This window comes from Periplaneta americana, chromosome 2, assembly GCF_040183065.1.
Source record: "Periplaneta americana isolate PAMFEO1 chromosome 2, P.americana_PAMFEO1_priV1, whole genome shotgun sequence".
NCBI classification, from domain to species: domain Eukaryota; kingdom Metazoa; phylum Arthropoda; class Insecta; order Blattodea; family Blattidae; genus Periplaneta; species Periplaneta americana.
In genome coordinates, this window is record NC_091118.1 from 184,856,514 (window position 1) to 184,877,271 (window position 20,758).

General features: G+C 35.7%; 1 protein-coding gene across 1 annotated transcript; it reads right to left on the reverse strand.

Moving 5' to 3' along the window:
• Nucleotides 1-438: 438 nt before the first annotated feature.
• Prx5 (Peroxiredoxin 5) lies at nt 439-11,326 on the reverse strand. Its single transcript, XM_069819091.1, has 4 exons — nt 11,163-11,326; nt 8,988-9,122; nt 5,123-5,254; nt 439-1,099 (listed from the first exon to the last, which is right to left on the reverse strand). Exons 1-4 carry the CDS (start codon nt 11,265-11,267, stop codon nt 902-904), a joined length of 570 nt encoding a protein of 189 aa, XP_069675192.1. The 5' UTR covers nt 11,268-11,326; the 3' UTR covers nt 439-901.
• Between the last annotated feature and the right edge of the window lie 9,432 nt (nt 11,327-20,758).

Here is a 20,758-nt window from a genome sequence, read left to right on the forward strand (position 1 = left end):
TGGGCGAATCCAGAAATGCATGTTAATTGGGAGACCTGAGGGAAAAAGACTTTTGGGGAGGCCGAGACGTAAATGGGAGGATAATATTAAAATGGATTTGAGGAAGGTGGGATATGACGGTAGGGACCGGATTAATCTTGCTCAGGATAGGTACTGATGGTGGGCTTATGTGAGAGTGGCAATGAACCTCCGGATTCTCTAAAAATCGTAAGTAATAAGCTTTCATGGCAAATGCTCAATGAACACCACTCTACAGCTTAATAAAATTGAATGCCTAAGTGAAGGATGCAAGATGGCTGTAGTTGTGTTCCCCTCACTCCTCAACAACTGCAATACTAGTATTGCAAAATCCCCAATTCACTGCCACACCTTGTACCTTTATGGATGTAAGAGAAAAATTACAAGGACCATATGTAGGAATATAACTAGGAAAAAAAATCTTTCTTTATAACATTTTATTGCATGAGATTACAAAACAGTCTTTCCATTCGATCTCTGATGTCACAACCACCAAGGAAGTTCCTATGTTAAAATGAAAACCAGAAATATATATTGTACACCAGCAGTCAAATCCTGCTATTTGTTCAATCTTAAATGACATTTTCATTCTGTTTACAATTATGATACACAATTATACAATACGAATATTGAGTTAATGGCCTATAAATCAATGCAGCTGCTGTGCTTACATTACGCAATATTATTTAACAATGTTTGATTTTCTGTAAAATGATACTAGGTACATGTTTCAATTGTAGATACAATTAGAGATTCAAAGCATTACTATCGCCAGTATCATATTTCTTTGAAAAGTTCTTTGTTATGTGAAGACCTAGCTATTCTGGTAACTGTTCCTGGACTGTAACATACAAAGACAATTTAATTAATAATGTTCATTTACTTAAATGTCTAATTTGATCTTATCAGCCAAAGAACATGTCAGTCCTGTGCCATCTGGCTCCACATTGACAGATTTAACAACTCCATCTTCAACAACCATTGAATATCTCTTGGATCGAATTCCACCTAATGGAGGCAAATCAGTTGTCAAGTCCAGAGCTTTGGTAAAGGCAGCATTTGGATCAGCCAGCATTCGTATCTGAAATAGAACATATTATGATTACATAACAGGAGCAAAGGTTTGCCGTCTACACAGAATTACCCTAATTAAATTTGCTACTTCAAGGAAAGAACCAAATTGTCACACAGCTCTATGACCATATTCGAGCCCTTCAAAGCAAACTTAGGCTGTGGGAAAATCAGATATCCAATGATAACTTTGTTCACTTCCCATCATTGAAGAGCACCACTGAAAATTATGAGAATATGTCCCTATCAGCTATTATGTAACATTGATATCTGTCTCCAAAATGAATTTCATGAGAGATTTAAGGATTTCTAACATTTGACATCTTCATTTTCTTTGTTATCTGCTCCCTTCACAGTTGATGTTGAAAGTGTTAAAGAAGAAATGTAACTTCAAGTTATTGATTTCCAGTATCATGCAGTCCTTCAAGAGGCATTTACACCCTTACCTGAATTTCACTCAAAATACTTACATGAAAAGTATCCCACAATAAAAATAAATGCTGCTAGAATACTTTCAATGTTTGGCAGCACATATATTTGCGAATTATAAAGGCCCGCTCCCACTTAGCGGAATCGAACCGAACCAAATCAAAACGAAAAGTCTGCTACCACTCACATCTAGTGGAATCGAACCGAACAGTACTTTTGTGTTTTGTCATACAAAAGATAATAATTCTACACAAGATTTATTAATTTTTCTTCGTTCATATTACATTGTGACTTTTGTATACGTACTATTTCAGCAATAACTTTCAATAGTAAACAAATTAAGCCGCCAAGAATGGATGTGGTTGATTTGTTTTTTTCACGAAGGCTTCACAAGAAATTACGATCATACCCAAAACAAGAAATTCTATTCCAGCAGTGGAATAAATATTTTAGCTCATGAATTCCGTTCTGTTCAATTCGCTTTGATTCAATTTGATGCGCCGCTTTATGCTATCTTCCATTTAATTACACTGTGAAGAGAAATTCTGTTCAATTCGATTCCGCTAAGTGGGAGCGGGCCTAAAGGGTTCGATCTAATGGACTTTGCAGCACGAATTCAATTGTGTTATTCTTTTTATCAGTCCCATTTTCTAAGCTCTGTTTCTTATAGGCACAAGGCAGTTTATCAAGGATTATGTTTCAATTGCCAAAGCATAGTATTTGAGCATCATCATCATCATCAATTCACGTTATAAGCTGAGCCTGTTCCAGTCTCGCATCTTATCGCCAGCATTACTGTAATAATTAATCACCACCAAGAGCAATCTGCCATGAACCTATGTGCGGTATTCTTAGTAGTCATTATTTCCCACCAACTCGACAGAATAGGCACATTGACAGTGTGTGTCTACAAGAAACTCTGCAGCCTGCTGAAAGATATACTGCAAAAGTGGAAACGGAATAATGAGAATACCGACACACTAGTATCGCAGTGCAATAGTGCTAGGATGATGCTTTTACTGACTGATGAACATTGTGAGAGGATCAATACATTGACCATACTCCAGACTTCATACACCTTCGACTATTTCTTCAAGGGTCATGTATAAATTCTCGTCCACTGGCAAGGACACTTGCTGCATTTGACATGGTCTGCAACATACCCTGGAGCTTTTAGAAAATGTGTCTAAATTTTCTTAAGTAATATACTATCTTCATTAAAGTTAGAGCATGCGTGTATGCAGAATTTGCAAATTCTATCAATATACAGTAATATTTCCTGTAACTTGTCAAATACTAATAAATCCAAATTAAACGAGCAAGAGTGTTAGATTATTTCAGAGCTACATCATCATTACCGAACCTACTAGAGGTAATCTAGATGCCATGTTACGCAAGACAGACAGTTAATCCTATAGTTTTGGTAGACATGGATTCCTATTCAGCTCAATATACACTTGAGAACAATGTTTCACAAAAGTATCGTAACTGTTTCACTACAAATAGAGCTGTTTATTTCTCTACTTCAATGGAAAACACACTGCAACAACTGCTGTAAATCTGGACCTGTCAAAATGCTTGAAAAATTACACGAGTTCTATGAGATAGCTTCATATATCCTCCTAATTCATTTATAATAGCTTCACACACTTTCAGGATGATCTGGAAATCTTGATTGTGTACATCAGACTTACTACTAAGATTTATTTAAAAACATCCGGCCTCAAGAGAGGTTGACCACTGGGATCTGGAATTATAAACCGCAAAAAATAAAAGAGAAATGGAACGAGGAAAATAATTATTCGATTTGTATACTAAAACAAAAAATGTATGTGTTAACATATAAATGATAGTGTAGAATTTGAAGATAGGCCTTCAGAATTTCCATCAAGAACACTCACTTGCGAGAAAATAAAGTACAGTACTGCAAGTAATAAGACTGATGGGCATGTTGCACCTCAAATTCATTGTCCCCATAATACACATTGTTCCAAATACATTAAGTCCAGTAATATGTATTTCAAAATGAATAGGAGTTATTTAGCATATTTTTTGTGTCATCATAAATGCACTACATGCACAAACATCAGACAACTTCATTTCATATGGTTCCATGGAAATCTGGCAGATATGGACAAGCAACAATATTTTGTTACAGTTCATGAACAGTTATGATACAATGTTTATAACATTACTGTATTTCAAACCAAGTTTAATTACATATGTATACATAAGTGTTCTGCCCAAGGGCAGGTCTTTCACTGCAAACCCAGCATTCTTAAATCTTTCCTAGTTTCTGCCTTCCTCTTCGTCTCTGCATATGATCCACATAAGTATCTTAATGTCGTCTATCATCTGATATCTTCTTCTGCCCCGAACTCTTCTTTCATTCACTATTCCTTCCAGTGCTCCTTCAGTAGGCAGTTTCTTCTCAGCCAGTGACATAACCAATTCCTTTTTCTCTTTCTGAATAGTTTCAGCATAATTCTTTCTTCATCCACTCTTTCCAGCACAGCTTCGTTTCTTATTTTGTCTGTCCATTTCGCATGCTCCATTCTTCTCCATCAAGTTTAATTAACGCCCTACATATTTCTACCATTTGAGTCACCAAAGTTAAAATATTGCTTTGTTACAAAACTGCATATTAGAGAGCATATCAACATAAGTAATGCTTAATATGTCTTGTGATGTAATGTAATAAGCCATAATTTTTTTGGTTATGGTTTCACATACTACATAAAATAGCTCTAGAAGTACAGTGTAATAATATTTCTACTACTATTATTATTATTATAGTTATGAAAATCGGTATTTAAAAGTCATATGCATGTTGGAATATATTATAGACCTTACTTTTCACGCGTAACAATGTATTTATGACAAAGGATGCTAATCCTATAACAATGAGTTGATCCTCACTAAGGGTACCTCTTTTTTTTTTAGTTGGTTATTTAATGACGCTGTATCAACTACTAGGTTATTTAGCATTGATGGGACTGGTGACAGTGGAATGAGATGGTATTTGGCAAGATGAGACAGAGGATTCGCCATAGATAATCTGACATTTGCCTTACGGTTGGGGAAAACCTCAGAAAAAACCCAAGTGGGAATTGAACCCGTGCCTGAGCGCAATATCGGATCAGAAGGCAAGCGTCTCAATCGACCGAGCTATGCTGGTGGCTACTAAGGGTACTTACTATCTGCTTTGATGTGGGGGCTTTTCAAATTTTGACAAAATTCGAAACGAAAAATATACAATTCTGAATATAATAATTGATTTCTCCGAAATACAGATGGTCGTTTCTTTCTTCATCTTAAGCAAAGAACCTATTCCAAGTAAATCACAATTTTATATTTTTAATTTCAAATAAGGATATATTAATTTCACTATAAATAACTATATTTTATATGTATCATTACCAGATAACTTAAATTGATTTGACAGTGAAAAAAAAAAAAAAAAAAACTGCCCAATAGTTTATGAGAAAACTTAATCTCTGTAAACAGATGTACAGATAAATACCACATCCAAAACCACTTTCTCTATTATCTCTCATTCAACACAGACAAGCACAATACACATAATATGAAACTATTAGCATACCTTCCCTTCAACTTTATGCTCCTTGCCCCATGCTTCCATAACAAATGGATCATTGACAGAGATGCATATAATTTCACTAACACCTTTTTGCTTCAATTCATCTGCCTTGCTTACATATCCTGGAAGATGTGTCTGGAAAAGAACAAAACAAAACACACTATTATACTTAAAACAAATAACCTACACAATATCTGTTTTGTATAAATCTTCCAAGCTATTTAAAGTACAGTCAATTGGGGTAACTTTGTACGGACCATTATAATTACGCTAAGAGCAGCTCGTATTTTAGCCTGTGTTTACAATTGTTCACTATTATCATTCTTACCCCTTGTCAGAGCAACTGTGTAATATTTTCTAATTTCGTTTCAAAGGATTGACGTTTCATCTGTTTACAGTACATCTACATTCATATTGTAACTTTATACTCCTTGTTTACCTCTGACTGAGTCTCCCTGATACAGCCACGAAAAAAAGAAAGAAAAAAAACACGCGCACGCGCACACGCACACGCGCACGCGCACACGCACACGCACGCGCGCACGCGCACACACACACACACACACACAGTCCACTTTTGCCTTAAGTGAGTGAAGAAGTTTTTATTACAGACATCTGTAAAATTATTTTCTAATTTATTATTTCGTTATTAATGATGGTAACGTTGAAAAGATTTAAATAAATACAGTATTATATTGCATTAACATCAGAATGAAATTTCAGCAGTTATAAATGGAACATTTTGGGCACCAGATTCAAATATTTCGTTGCTAAGGCGACCTGGCACCTGGGAATTGTCCAACCCTCACAACTGGATAAATAAATGAATAAATAAAGATTAATATAAATGGTTAAATATTATACAGGGTTTGCCAGGGAAACGGGCAATTTTAAAGTATGCGTTACGGAAATACTGTAGGCGATAGAAGGTGCTGTTATCTGTTGTTATATTGCCGAAACTATACATTTACGCAGTGTTACATGATCACTCGCCATGGAATAATGGAATGGTGCATAGCGTGCATATCCAATCAAAGTTTTAAAAAGAACGAGAGTTACGAGGCTTCTAGCCGAGATTTTCGTACACATTTCAATATCGTACATCATGATCCTGTGCCTAGCACACATGCGAGCAAATTATGGATTACAAATTTCGAGGCCACAGGATCTGCTATGAAGAGAAAGATAACCGGGTTGAAGAAGAACTGTCAGCAGCCTCGTAACTGTCACTGTTTTTGTAAAACGCTTTGATTGCATATGCACGCTGTGCAACGTTCCATTGTTTCATGGCGACTGATCATGTAATGCTGTGTAAATGGCATAGTTTCGGCAATATAACAACAGATAACAGCACCTTCTATCGTCTACAATATTTCTGTAGCCCAACTTTAAAATCGCCTGTTTCCCTGGCGAACCCTGTACAAATGTAACAATAAACAAAAATAAATTTAAATAAGAAAAGGATACATAGGGCAGCAACAGGTATTAAGTTGAAAATTATATCAATACTGCTGAAGAGGATAATGGTAAATGAAAGTAATTAATAACCCAGATTTGCCTATTGTCCTTTTAAAAAGACAGTGGTCAATGTTTTAAATTTCACTCTCTACTTTTGCTTTTTCACAGGTGTCACTATTACAAATATAAATGACACTCGGGAGGAAATTAAAACGCAGAATAAATATGGGAAATGCGTGTTATTATTCGGTTGAGAAGCTCTTATCATCCAGTCTGCTGTCCAAAAATCTGAAAGTTAGAATTTATAAAACAGTTATATTACCGGGTGTTCTGTATGGTTGTGAAACTTGGACTCTCACTCTGAGAGAGGAACATAGGTTAAGGGTGTTTGAGAATAAGGTGCTTAGGAAAATATTTGGGGCTAAGCGGGATGAAGTTACAGGAGAATGGAGAAAGTTACACAACACAGAACTGCACGCATTGTATTCTTCACCTGACATAATTAGGAACATTAAATCCAGACGTTTGAGATGGGCAGGGCATGTAGCACGTATGGGCGAATCCAGAAATGCATATAGAGTGTTAGTTGGGAGACCGGAAGGAAAAAGACCTTTAGGGAGACCGAGACGTAGATGGGAGGATAATATTAAAATGGATTTGAGGGAGGTGGGGTATGATGATAGAGACTGGATTAATCTTGCACAGGATAGGGACCGCTGGCGGGCTTATGTGAGGGCGGCAATGAACCTTCGGGTTCCTTAAAAGCCATTTGTAAGTAAGTAAGTCACTATTACTGGTTTTAATTAGAGGCTTGCTAGGTGTGAGGTAATGTGAGTTCTGCTCATTGTTGAGTCTGAAATATGAATGTGTGAACGTGAGAGTGGCTATTTTAGCTACAGCATCCGAAACGCAAATCAAATATGAAAGGCAAATATTGTTACAGTTCGAAATTATTTTATAAGTTGTTATACATCAAGTGACTCAAAATAAACGTAAATATTACGCCACACAATAATACGTTTGAGATATCTATTCCTTGCGACATTACAATGACGAAAACTTGTGTGTTCTTTTAAAAGGACAATAGCAATATCCTCAAACATTTTAAAATTGCGTCTCTTTTTCAATCTCTTTACTATTGTACTTCTGCCTGAAGAACTGCAACAGTAAGGGAAATCCGAACTTCCCAGTGACCTCTCATGAAAAAGAAACCCTGTCACGAAAGTCACGAAAGAAAACAAAACCACTGTTACAGAATGGAACGATAATAATATTGTTGCTCTTGGTTTCAATGCGGTTGCAATAGAATATCTGCATCATGTAACAAGATTCTCTCGCAAGGAGAAGAAACGTATTTTAGTTACACAGTACCATACCATTTATAGGCCTACATACAACAAAGGCAGTGTTGATCGCAGTGACCAGAATATTAGTCTTTACCGCATATCAATTGGAGGGAAAAATGGTACTATCCACCAATTGCACATATGATTGATGTTGTGGAATAAATTTCATGACAGATTCACAAATATATTGGAGGCAAACTTGATCATTTAACTTTTCGTCAAAGGGTTGCTTTGTCTCTTCTCGAATACAAGACAAGAGAATGTGCTAGCAAAAGAGGCCGAGCCTGAAAAATGTGGATTCAAAGTTTGACAGAATGGATCACATAATCATGCCAAGGAAAACAGACTCGATGCAGAGTTTGACACAATAAGGTGTCCACAATTTGTAAGAAATGTAATGCATCTCTACATGTTAACTGTTTCTCTAAATACCACACCAAAATGAACTAATTTTGTGATTGTGTTGCAAGGATATCATGTTATAAGGAAATCCTTTCTGTTTCAAATTTTATAGGATGCTGTGTATGTAATGTCAAGTATAAAATTAATGTAGCTACAATGAATCAATTTCCAAAATAATATTAGTAGTAGTAATAATAATAATAATAATAATAATAATAATAATAATAATAATAGTAAATTACAACAATGACATTGCTTCCTTTCATATACCGGTAAGCATAGTATATAATTCTTCATCAAAATGTATGCTCATTTGCCTTTAAGACACCTGTTTCTAGCTCAACCAATTGCAACAAGAATGTTTCGACACCATACATGTGCTTCAATGATATAATGCATTAAATATAATTTGTAAAATACACAAAAATTGCAGAAAAAAAATATATATTTCAGGCATTGGCTGAGTTGAAACTTTTCTTCGAAAAGAATGTAGAGAAAAATTGATGACATTGATAACATTTCATGTAGACCCCTATTTCAGACTCATATTTTAATGTACCTATTATAAAACATTTCACCAAGTAGATCGTCATTTATTTCCAATAATGTTGGAATTCTACTTCCTGCATAAAAAAAAAACATCAGGAATTGAACGTGCTTACCTTGGAGCAGCCAGGTGTGAAGGCTCCAGGAACGGCAAAAATCACAGCTTTCTTTCCCTTTGTGAGCTCGGCAAGATTGACCTTGGTTGTGGGATTGTTCTCATACAATTCCACGCTCGGGACACTGTCACCAGTCTGCACAATACAAGATCCATTCATCAGAACACACAAACCCATGGTCACGCTGAGGATGGAGTGCAGTTAGGAAAAAGAATAAAGGGAGAATGTGCATGACGCACTATTTGATCGCGTCATATGTAAGAAGATAAGAAAATGAACGCTATGTAAATCACACTAATCGCTCTCTACTATATATCACTTGGTACTTTTTAATTTCATTCTTTTGTGATACATACCGGTATGCGTAGGTTCAAAGAATTGTAAATGAAGAGGAGTTTATCTGATGAATCCCCTGAGAATATTTCTGATACTTTGCTATTTTGTTTGTGCGGAAGCACACTGAAACAATATGCTTTATGTACATTTTTATTCTGCTCTTTTTAATTGGTTATTTAACGACGCTCTAACAACTGAGCAAATATTTAACGTCAATGGAATTACCTAATGATAACGATATAGTTTTTGGCGAGATGAATACGAGGATTCTTCGTGGGGTTGCTCGACGCGCATTAAACGACGAACGTAAAATGACCGACCAAAATTTAAACACGTTTCCCTCTTCTAATTATTTTCGAGGGAAGTTGGGAATTTCTGACTTTTAATATTTCTTGGTGTAGTCCATTTTGAAAAAAAAAAAAAAGTTGTCCCTCTCGAACGCATAGTTTCTGAAAAAATGTTAGAAATGCCTATAACAACCAAGGAAGCAGTTTATCCCACATATAAATTAAGCGCTACTGGTCGTTATAAAATTATTAGCGGTCGTCAGTTTGTCGATTACTCATAGAAAGGACATGATTAGTGAGTCGTATGTAAAGAATATGAACGTTGCACAGCAAAGCGTGTCGTGGAGCTGTGTTGAGAGACAGTGGGGGGGGGGGGGCAAAGGGGTAGTTTTGGCACGTCGTGGATGTCTTGTAACAATCGGTTTAGAACGCGCACATACGCACACAAATTCCACTCGCTATTCCTAGACCGATGGGTGTTCCGTTTATCAAATGCCTGAAGGTCCAGGGAACATTTCGCTTCGACTAAGATCCAAAAGAACGCTGGAAGCCTAATCGACATTGCGATATGGTTATGGACCTGAACAGCAATCATTATCGTCAGTGAGAAACGAATAAGAAACTTTAACCGTCAGTCCACAGGAAACTACAGGTTTCCGCGCACCGCCACAAGGTAGAAAGGAACCCCTAATATATTAAGTATCTAAAACTTATAAAGAAATCTGAATTATAAGCAGTGTACGTAAACTAGACAATTACAGAAGCTGATTTCGAGTAAATCCGCATTCTATGTTCCTTTTGTCTTCGGTGATCCTGTAAGTTACCATTGGATATGAGTTGGACGTCATATTAAACGCCATGAATTAAAGCAGTTGGTATATTTAAAGATACGATGGAAAGCATAGCCAAATAAATAGATAGTACTTACGGTCACAAGGTAGGTAAGTAGGGAGGAGCTCTGTCATGGTGACTGCAATAAATTTACGTAGGCTACTCTAAATAGGCTATACGTATATTTGACATAGGCTACAGCTTATTGTACATAATAACCAACTTCTGCCCATAATCATGTTTAAAAATCTTAATTAAAACTAGAGTAACTGATAAAACCTTTGATTACTGGCCTATAGCAAAGTCATGGATTTGTAGGTAAATGGATTATCACCATCATCATTCTCCAAATGACTAAAATGACTTGTCCATTTGGTTGGCTAGTAACTATCGAATCAAACTGACCCTTACACAATTACTAGTTACATCACAAAACGGCTGTAAATATTAAACTATAAAATGTATTACACCAACATGTCTTGTGAGTTTATGTCAAGAGACAAGTAATATAGTACATTGCTGGATTTTATGAACTAATCATCAATTTTTACGGAACTGTATTTACAAATGTCAAGAAAAATGGATGAAAACGTTTTAAGTTACAATCTACCACAATGTAGGCTACTGTCTTTCCAATAAACGCAATTACTTCCTCTGACCTTCGACACTAATCTATGCATAATGTAATTTTTTACTACGCAAGAAAAACAATAATTCCTACCTTCACCATTTTCGATACAGACGTAAAAATTGCTCTCTCAGCTATACAAACGCGAGAACTTGAAACACCTGACAAAACTCTTCTTACAGCATGAATTAGCTGCATTTATATACCGGCTTCCACTGACCTTCAATTTTCTACAATGTCTCACAAATTTGTGAAAGTTTAGTTACAGCGTTGCCAACGAGATTCTTAAAAGCCTGCTATGAAACAGTGCACATGTCGCTAAATTGCTATATTATTAGTGTAAAATATTACTTTATCCCTGTGAATAATGAAAATACCTGCTAAATCCCTATATTAGCAATACTAATTTAATAAATTTTATAAATTTCATTTCATTCACTGAAAAACGCCAGCTCTAGTGGGAAAACCAGTGCATTGGCCACACTGTACACTTATGTCGGGTACACTCAACGAGATAAAACTCTTTCTAACTCGTTGGGTACACTGCCTGCTTGATCGCATCTTATGGCTGCGTAAAATGCACAGTGAATCCCTCTTCTTCATTGATTTTCCCTTTGTGGCCTGACTCCAAGTTCGACATGTAGGCCTACTGTATGTTGACATTTTTATATAAAGTCAACGATCATTATACAAGGAGCGCACTCAATTGACTGACATGGCAGCGAGATTCCACAGTAATATGCACTGTTGAGCGAAGAATCTACGTAAAAATTATTTTTTTTGGTCCTGCAGAATACATCTACAGATGGGAGTCAGGCCACAAAGGGAAAAATCACTGAAGGAGAGGGATCGATCCGGTGCTGTGGATTGAACTTCAGCGTAGCTCAATGGTTAGAGCGCTTGGTACATAGAACCAAGGACCCGGGTTCGATCCATGGCGTCAGAGCGAATTTTTCTCCTCTAATATCAATTATTGTTACCATAACAGATGTATTACCATTTTTACTATGCAAAAAAAAAAACACAAAAAAAAAAATTCTTACCTTTACTATTTTCGATATAGACGTAAAAATTGCTCTCTCAGCTATACAAACGTGAGAACTTGAAACACCTGACAAAATTCTTCTTACAGCGTGTGTGTGTGTGTGTGTATGTGTATGTGTATGTGTATGTATGTGTGTGTGTGTGTGTGTGTGTATATATATATATATATATGATACAAGTTTAAGTTCAAGCAAATTTCTCACCTTTGTTTTGATGTCAATCATAGACGAGAAACTTATTTTGCATAAATACGACGTTGCAAATATTATTAAAAACTTAAGAGCGTCTTCTTTTGCATGCTCGAGGTATTCTTGCAATCTTTTAATCCAAAAGTGGTTTATGATCTGCGAAAAAATACTCTAGTTTAAACATTCCATCAGTAGGCACATAATCGCATTTCAAAGAGTTTTTCATACATATTTTTTGTGTTCAGCCAGCTGACCGCAACTCACTAAAAACAGATTCAGTATCCATCTATGAATGTCGTTGTTTTTTTTTTTTTTTTTTTTTTTTAGTTTCTTGAGTAAAATTGTGCAAAATTAATTGCATATCTGCAAAAACAAATTGAGTATTTGTCACTAATACATATAGTCGCTTAAGGTGCAAATACTCGTAACTCTCAAAATCTTCGAAATACGAGTTTTTGGTACAGATGAATTCGTCAGTCATGTCAATTGATGCCCATAGGCGCAACTGCGCGCTTTAGAGCTAAGGAGAGCCTGAGCACTTTACAGCGGAAAGGAAAGAGACAGATGAAAGAGGTATTATATACCGCTTAGTCAAGCTATACATACATAGGGATGGCTATACCGCTTAGTCAAGCTATACATATATAGGGATGGCCAGCACTGAATCAATAGATAAAAGGAAGAGAACTTATTAAAACTGTACCCATGTTAATTTTTAGATTTGTCTGAGAAGTGTAAGTCCATTATAGGAATGTAAGTTTTAATTTTAATGCCATTTTTCACAAGTTTGTTTTTTATTCAAAAGGAACATTTTCTCAACTTTTTTTTATAGAAAAGTGACATTTTCAGAAATGTTTATTTAGTAGCCTTACAGGTACTGAAGCGATGTTTTTGTAAATCCAATATAAGTATCGTAAATACGTATTACTGAAGATAGTGTATTGAAAATTTTGAAAATATTCGTATGGAAAATGTTTGTAAGGAAATGAATAAAACAAAGCAACTACTGTTACATCATAAACAAAAGATATGTGCCCATGTGTTGTAAAATCGTCAGGTCTATAGCTTTAGAAGATTTCGAGAAAATAATTTAATATTCTGATGATAGGAAGTTGCGCACCAATATCACCTTAAAAGCATATTGTGATAAGAGTTTTGTTATGTAATATTACAGTTAAATATATACCTAGGTATCTTTGCTTTGTACTATAGCATTGTTTTGATTAGTTTATTGATTACAAAAAGGCAAAAGATATCAATATAAATTCCAGCTTATCATGTCATACTCAATCTCTTTTCTTTTGTTGGGATATAACTTTCTTTATGAATGATGTGTTTCATTCACTGACAAGGGAAGGGTTTCTGCTCGAACAGGAATTTCGTATCCAAAATTTGTATACAAGCCCATCTTTATATCTCTGTAAAGCTCCCAAAAGCATTCGTTTGTGTAATGTGTGGTTTGTCTGTTAGAGCACTGTACAAGTTGATGGGTGAGGAGAGCACTGCACAAGTTAAGCGGATGGGACACCTTACCCGTAAGCCTAGCCTAGCCTTGAAGCTAGTGCGAGTGGTAAAATGTCTAAAGCCCATTTAAGAACATTTTTCTCAAACGTTCTGTCTGTAAATATTGCAGCTAATCAAAAGTATATACTGTTGTGAGAGTCATTGAATGCACACAAGGACGCAACCTTAATAAATGAATCATTCCAAGGCTAGGACGTGGAATGTATGATCATTTCACCTGAAAAAAAACTAAATATATCCAGCCTCTGAATATCTATTTCCTTAGACAATACAAAATATATGCTCGAAGGATAACAGATTACATAAGGACTCTTGCTGAGAATCCAGAACTTAACTTGGGAAATCGAGTGTTTATAATGCAAATGCACTCTGTTATTCACATCCAGTTGTCTGCTCCAGTATACCGCCCTATGCTTCAGTATTCCTGGCAGCCAACTGGTTACGTGAATCGTGAACAAGTCTCGGACTTCAAAAATTTAATTCAAGTGTCATTTGATTTTTCAGCACTGGAGTGTGGTTCAGAAGATTGTTCAGGTGTTGCTTCTGCGTGTTGTGCTTATTGCTCTGCTCCATGCTGTTTCATGTGTTTTATAGAGAATCCTCATGTACATTTTTAAAGAAGTGTATTGACCAATAACAACCAAACGGAGAGTTACACAAATGAATGCTTTTACGATCTTCATCACCATTGTGAGGTAAGCATCTGTACAAATTTTTAAATAAAAATTCCTGTTCGAGCCGAAACCCTTCCCTTGTGAGTACAGTATAGTTGTACCACTATGGAATGTATGTGAATATTCCTTCTTAACTCTTTATTATGTTATTAAAGTTTAAAACACAACTGCAATATAAAGAAATTCGTGTTAGTACTTTTTTTCAGACAGTATATGTAAATCAAACAGAAAGAAGCCATATAAAAATAACGACATAAAATTTCACGTTCCGTATGAAGTTTCTGCATCACCGGTTTTTTAAATCCGACAGGCTACTTATTCATATATGTAACCCTTCCTCATTCCATACCTAATGCTTGATGCCCGCACACGTCATCAGAAAAATGTGCTTGCTTTGACATCACTGGTCTAAGCGATGTGCATCTACTTGCAAAATCTTGTAAACCACAGTTTAATATTAATCACTGAAGAGTAAAAATTTCAATATACGTAAGCCAGCAATTAATGATGACAATGACAATATGTTAATCCATGATAGCCATGTTATTTCCATGTGATAAACATTTTCATATAATAAAACCGTATCTGCACTACAACTGCAATAGTTTGAAGTATTAGTAATAATGCTTATATAATAATTCGTGTTACTGTTGTATCATATATTACACCTCTACTTTGGTCCTTCTTGAGTAGTAATCTCATAGTTTTTGAGTAAAATTATCGTTGTTTTCGATTTTATAGGGATTTGTATTTTTCAAATGGGGATAAGTACCAGTATGACAGTGGGGAGAGGAAAGAGGATCGCACTTCAAAAAGTTTGGGAACCACTGCCCCAGATTCTGAAGTTACGTTTGTTAACCTTACCCTGGAGGTGGCTTTGTCACTGAACACCAAAGCTCCCACAAACCATCAGATTGCATACTCACACAGAAAGAATATTAGAACACATTGTCATTTGGCTTCAGTGTCTGCAATAATTGTAGTCAGTACGGATGAATCATTCGTGTAGAATTCATCAATCTTCTGCAGAATACCAAGCTCATGTGCTGTTTCTGATGGTGGATTTTCGAGGGTTGTGTGAAACTTGCACAGACACATTCCACTGTTTCCTCAATTACAGATGCAGCCCTTTCCTTAAAATCGGATTACCACTTAAGAAATGAATTTTCACTGGATGGATCCCCTGCGAACTTCTTTCAGAAATTCCATTGCACACAAATGACCAGAAGTGTGAAGGTGGAAAATCAGGACACAAACAATTCTCCTGTCTTCAATAGCAGCCAACATCTCATATCGGTCTGCAGATGAACAGTGCATACTACAGGAACTCCATCCAACACAGTCTCAATTTTTCCCTTTATATCCACACACCTCGAGTGGGTTGATGAGATGCCAGAGATCCACATCAAGTGCACACAAACTCTGTGTGACTTGGAATTGCGGTTTTCTGTTAATGTACCTGCAGTAACGTATATATTATGCAAATCTAGTTTTTCAGGTAAAGTTCCTTGTACAGCAGACTAATAATTTCAAGAGAAAAATTGTTCCGGGGCCAGGTATCAATCCCACGACCTCTGACTATGCCGACTGAGATGCCAGGAACTCCACCCGACACTATGGATATAAAGGGAAAAATTGAGACAGTGTTTGGTGGAGTTCCTGGGTAGCTCAGTCGGTACAGTGCTGGTGCATTCAACCAGAGGTCCCGGGATTGATACCCGGCACTGGAACAATTTTTCTCTTCAAATTATTCAAGTCTACTGTATAGGGAGTTTTACCTGAAAAACTAGATTTGCATAGTGCATACTACAGCCACAAGATTAACCAACGAACTTTGAGAATTTCTCTTTTCATCAGCACCGATTTTGTACACCTAAATTCTGCTCAATTTGAGTGACATGTTTATAATCAGGAAGATAATTTAGCCTAACCCGAGATTAAATTTGTAAATAATTCACTAGTTACGCAAAAAATCACTTGCCACACTACAGTGCTTAGAGATGGCAGGAATGCTGGTCAAAGGTTTTACTTACCCTGAAATTAAGTTAATACTTCCCTCTGACAAATGATTTTGGAGAGATACCATCTGTATCATTTCATTTATCACTTTGCTTTATGGGGGGGACAAAGAAGCTAGAGCAAATTTCAACTAGTTTGTCGTAATTTTATATAAAGATCCATAATTCATTTCGAGAAAATTATTATATTTTATGTGAATAATTTCCGATTGAACCGATTTATTCGTAGATATTAAATTTAAACAGTATCCGTCCAATACCTGATAAATCTCTGTATAAAGGGAATCAGCAGCGGTTCCTCTATATGAGCACAGGAGCACGTGAACACCTTAAAAACGAACAATAATCGTACGTATTACTGTATTAATATTATTACATCTATTACCTTCCAATGTGGAATGACGTTCCTACATTTTTCGTCTCGAGAGAGTGTCTCGTTCGTGTGTCTTTAAATCTCCATTGGACAGGTTGACAGCAGCTCGCACAATTTTTCTCTAGCAGGATGGAATAGCCTGAGGCGAGAATATTTTCTGGTTTGTTACAATGGTTACAATAGCTCTGGCTCGCACAGATCTTAACGTGCTAATGACAGAGAAAGAGAGATGCTCCATCTCTCTTGGGTCTGACATCCTGTTCCTTTCTCCCTCTTTCCTCGTTTTCTCTCTTTACTCTTTCTTTTCAAAATACCGTTACGCACGGGGGCTGATTCTGTTGTCTTTTGTTCAGCAAAGTAAAGAAAATACAAGCTGCATTGGTGCGTATTGAAAGTTGAAACAGTAACACTTGAAGTTTGGAGACGGACGTGTGTGAAATAGTGAGTGTGTTGAATTAAAAGAGAATGTTCCTCCGTAACACAATGACAGAAGACCAATTAAGTTACATTGGCTATGTTGGCATGGAAAAAAAAACTTGTTAACAGCAATAGAGTTATTGATAAGTTTGCATCTCTCAAAACTAGGTGCATGGAGGTTCTCTATAAATAAATCTAGATCTTCAACAACAGCAGTGAAGGTGAGTCCCATGAATTAATTTTACTCTACTCTTGTTTAATGGTTTTAATTTTGGTTTATATGCATAGATTTGGTACATGCATATTAGAACTCATTTATCTCTGACGTGTGACTCAGCTATACGAGAATATATCAGTGTGTTCATTACCAATATTTTTTTTTGTGAACACCCATGCAAGAAAGGCACGAGCTGCCACTGAAGACAATAAAGACTAAGAATCACGTTGTGGATACTGCATTTGTGTACCTAGTTTTTACTGTGACGTGTTTTAGTTCCGTGTTAGCTTTCAGTTTATTGTATTGCTTCTTTTTGTTTTTGAAAAATTTTAGGTAAGGGCACAAACAGCCAGAGTAGCTCACTAACAATAAAGACAGTATGACAAAAATAATTTATTCTGTATCAGTAATGCTTAAAAATAGGCATTTTCCTGAAAATCTCGTTATCGATTTGCAGAATCATGTTATTTTCTCCTTACACAGTAAAACTTCCCTAAAACAAAACACGTTCCAGAATCTTTTTTCCATTTTCGCAGGTTTTCATTTTACAGAGGGTTGAGTTTTGGCAAAACTAATAATAGACTACTGCAATATGCTCCCTGTTGGAACACAATGAAGAAATAATTTGAAGTAAAAGTTACTACAGTACATGCAAGGTGATACATGTGACATTTAGTAAGTTTTGAGATAAGTGACTTTGAAGTTGAAACGGAAATTAAAAAATCTGTTATAGGACTATGTTGCTGTAAATTTGCAGTTGTATATGTTGGTACCTATATTTTTTAACTTCTAAATATAAATTATCTATTCTAAAACAGTATAGGTAAAATAGGGTCCTAAAGTCACTTGTTTTATTTTGCCACGAAAATATTTTTGTGGAAAAGTAATATAAGTGCAATGGTTTTCAGTATTTTTATATTATTTAAAACAAGAATAAGGACATTGCTTACAACACTGAAACATTTCTGTCTCAACAGCACTTCGGCTTTCTTATTACCATATTATAACAAAAAATGTCTGTATAACCGAAAGAATCAATCAATCAATCAATCAATCAATCAATCAATCAATCAATCAATCAATCAATCAATCAATCAATCAACAATCAATCTTCTTAATGTATCTAGTTGTTTGCTTGACAACATAAAATCAACTATAGTCCACTGCAGTATTTTCAGTTCTTTTTTTCATAGTAAATTAGAGGTATTTTGATCAGTGTTCATTATAGACGCCTGTTGCTAGTAGCCAGAGTTAGGGTGTAGTCAATATATACTGCAGAAATGTGTCTTCTGCAACTGATTCTGATGATTTTATTTTACTTCTTTTGTGGTTTATGGATGGACAGTATATATGAATGTGTTCCAGATCTTCATCATGATTATTACACCACATACAAGTAGGAGTATCAGAAATGTGAAATCGGTGTAGGTACAATTGTGTGACAATGTGACCTGTTCTGACTCTTGTTAAAAATGTTTGAATATGTCTGGGCAAGTTTTTGTAAATTTCCAGGTCATTCGGTTTCTTTTTAACGGACTAAAATTTTTCTTTGTCAGAAGAGAGCCAATTGTTGATCCATAAGTTTATAAAATAAAACTTTACTGAAGTAAAGGCAGTGGATAGAGATATCACTTGAAGAGGTCTTGGTTGCAAATATGTTGCCTGTTTTGCAACATTATCGACTTTTTCGTATCCAGGTAGACCACAATGACTAGGTATCAATTGAAATTTTATTTTCTTTGGAGTTTTTTTAGTTCACTTAGTTGTTTCTGAATTGGAATAATTCCATGTGCATATAGGTTTGGTACATATTTGATTATATTAAATATAGCCCCCTTGGAGTTGGTAAGTATTCAAATAGATCTTTCAGAAATTTGAGTAACACACTAAAGAGCAGCATCAATAGCTAGCAATTCAGTGTCAAGACTGGAGGAGGCTGAACACGGTAATAAGTAATTTTCTTGATATTTTGGAATATAATACCCTGCTCCTGATGTTCCATCATCAGGGTTTAGAGATTCATCTGTATAAATTTTAAAGTAATCCTTACATGTGCTGCAGAGTAGTTCCATGGCATCTAACTTAAGAATGTATGGAGGATCATTTTTGAAATGATTCGTGGAATTTGTAGGCTATGTTCTGGAATTATCCATTTTCATGGAGGAATTTCATTTACAACTGGAGTTTTAGCAATGAGTGTGTCTGCGATATAGATTGGTATTTCTTCTTTGTTTATTTTGCAGAAATTACATAGGATATTATCTGACAGTTTGAAGAACATCTGAGATCTGGATGAGGCTTGCAATTTTAAATGTATTTTTAGATCCTTTTTTAATAAGTAGTGTCCGATTGGTTGAATATCATATTCAATTTCTAGGGCAAAAGTTGATGTGGTTTTTTGTACTCCGAAAGAAGAGGGCTAAGAAAATTTCAAATTTTAAATGAAATTCAGCCTTAGTTGCTGTTCATTACGTCACTAGCCTCATCTAATGATATCACATCTCTCTCTGCTGAAACATCTATGTTTCTGTCATGAAGTGCATCTATAGTGTTCCTACCGCGAATATTCCTTCAACTTCCTCTTCCACGCACTTTTTCACGTCCTTATTATAGGCCCATCCTAATGCTTCAGGTCATCAAGGAAAGAGTGGGATGAATTTCATTAGCTATTGCAAGTTGCTCCACTTAGCAAAAGTTATCCTTATTAGATCAAGGTATAGTTGGTCCAGCTCAATGTGTGCAGGCCTTCCACGAAGATGTTTCGAACATGTAATCTATTACCTCTCTCCATTATGGCAAATGAATTAGTCATACACAGAAGAAACGCAACAATATGTAAACAATGCACTTGTATTAGTTTGCCTCTCAGTCAAAACTCTGTATGCATTGTAATACAAGTGTAAGACCAACATGGAGCAGCACTGACTGCAGCTGCACTTATATTACTTTTTCCCTGAACAGAAGTGACGTTAAAGATTTAGAATATATACTTCTCAGTTTTTTAAAAAAAATGTCACTTATATTACTTTGCTTCTGAGTGCCTCAATTATTAACTTACGTAATTGCAGCATCTCTCTCCATCTCTCTGCGTCCTAGTTTCTTGGCCCCCACATTTCTTTTAAAGTGCATTGCCACGTAACTTCACGTTAGACAAATCAGTCCTTAGATGGCAGGTAGCATTGTCTAAAAACAGTATGACCTTATAACCTTGATGTTTCATTGCTCCATTAAAAT

Bases quoted from the DNA above. Each gene is read 5' to 3' on its own strand.
- Prx5 (XM_069819091.1), bottom strand. From the start codon at position 11,267: ATGCAGCTAATTCATGCTGTAAGAAGAGTTTTGTCAGGTGTTTCAAGT. The intron at 9,123-11,162 runs GTAGGAATTATT...TGTATTGTGCAG, and splicing joins CTGTATCGAAAATGGTGAAG to ACTGGTGACAGTGTCCCGAG. The intron at 1,100-5,122 runs GTATGCTAATAG...GTTCTATTTCAG, and splicing joins AGCATAAAGTTGAAGGGAAG to ATACGAATGCTGGCTGATCC.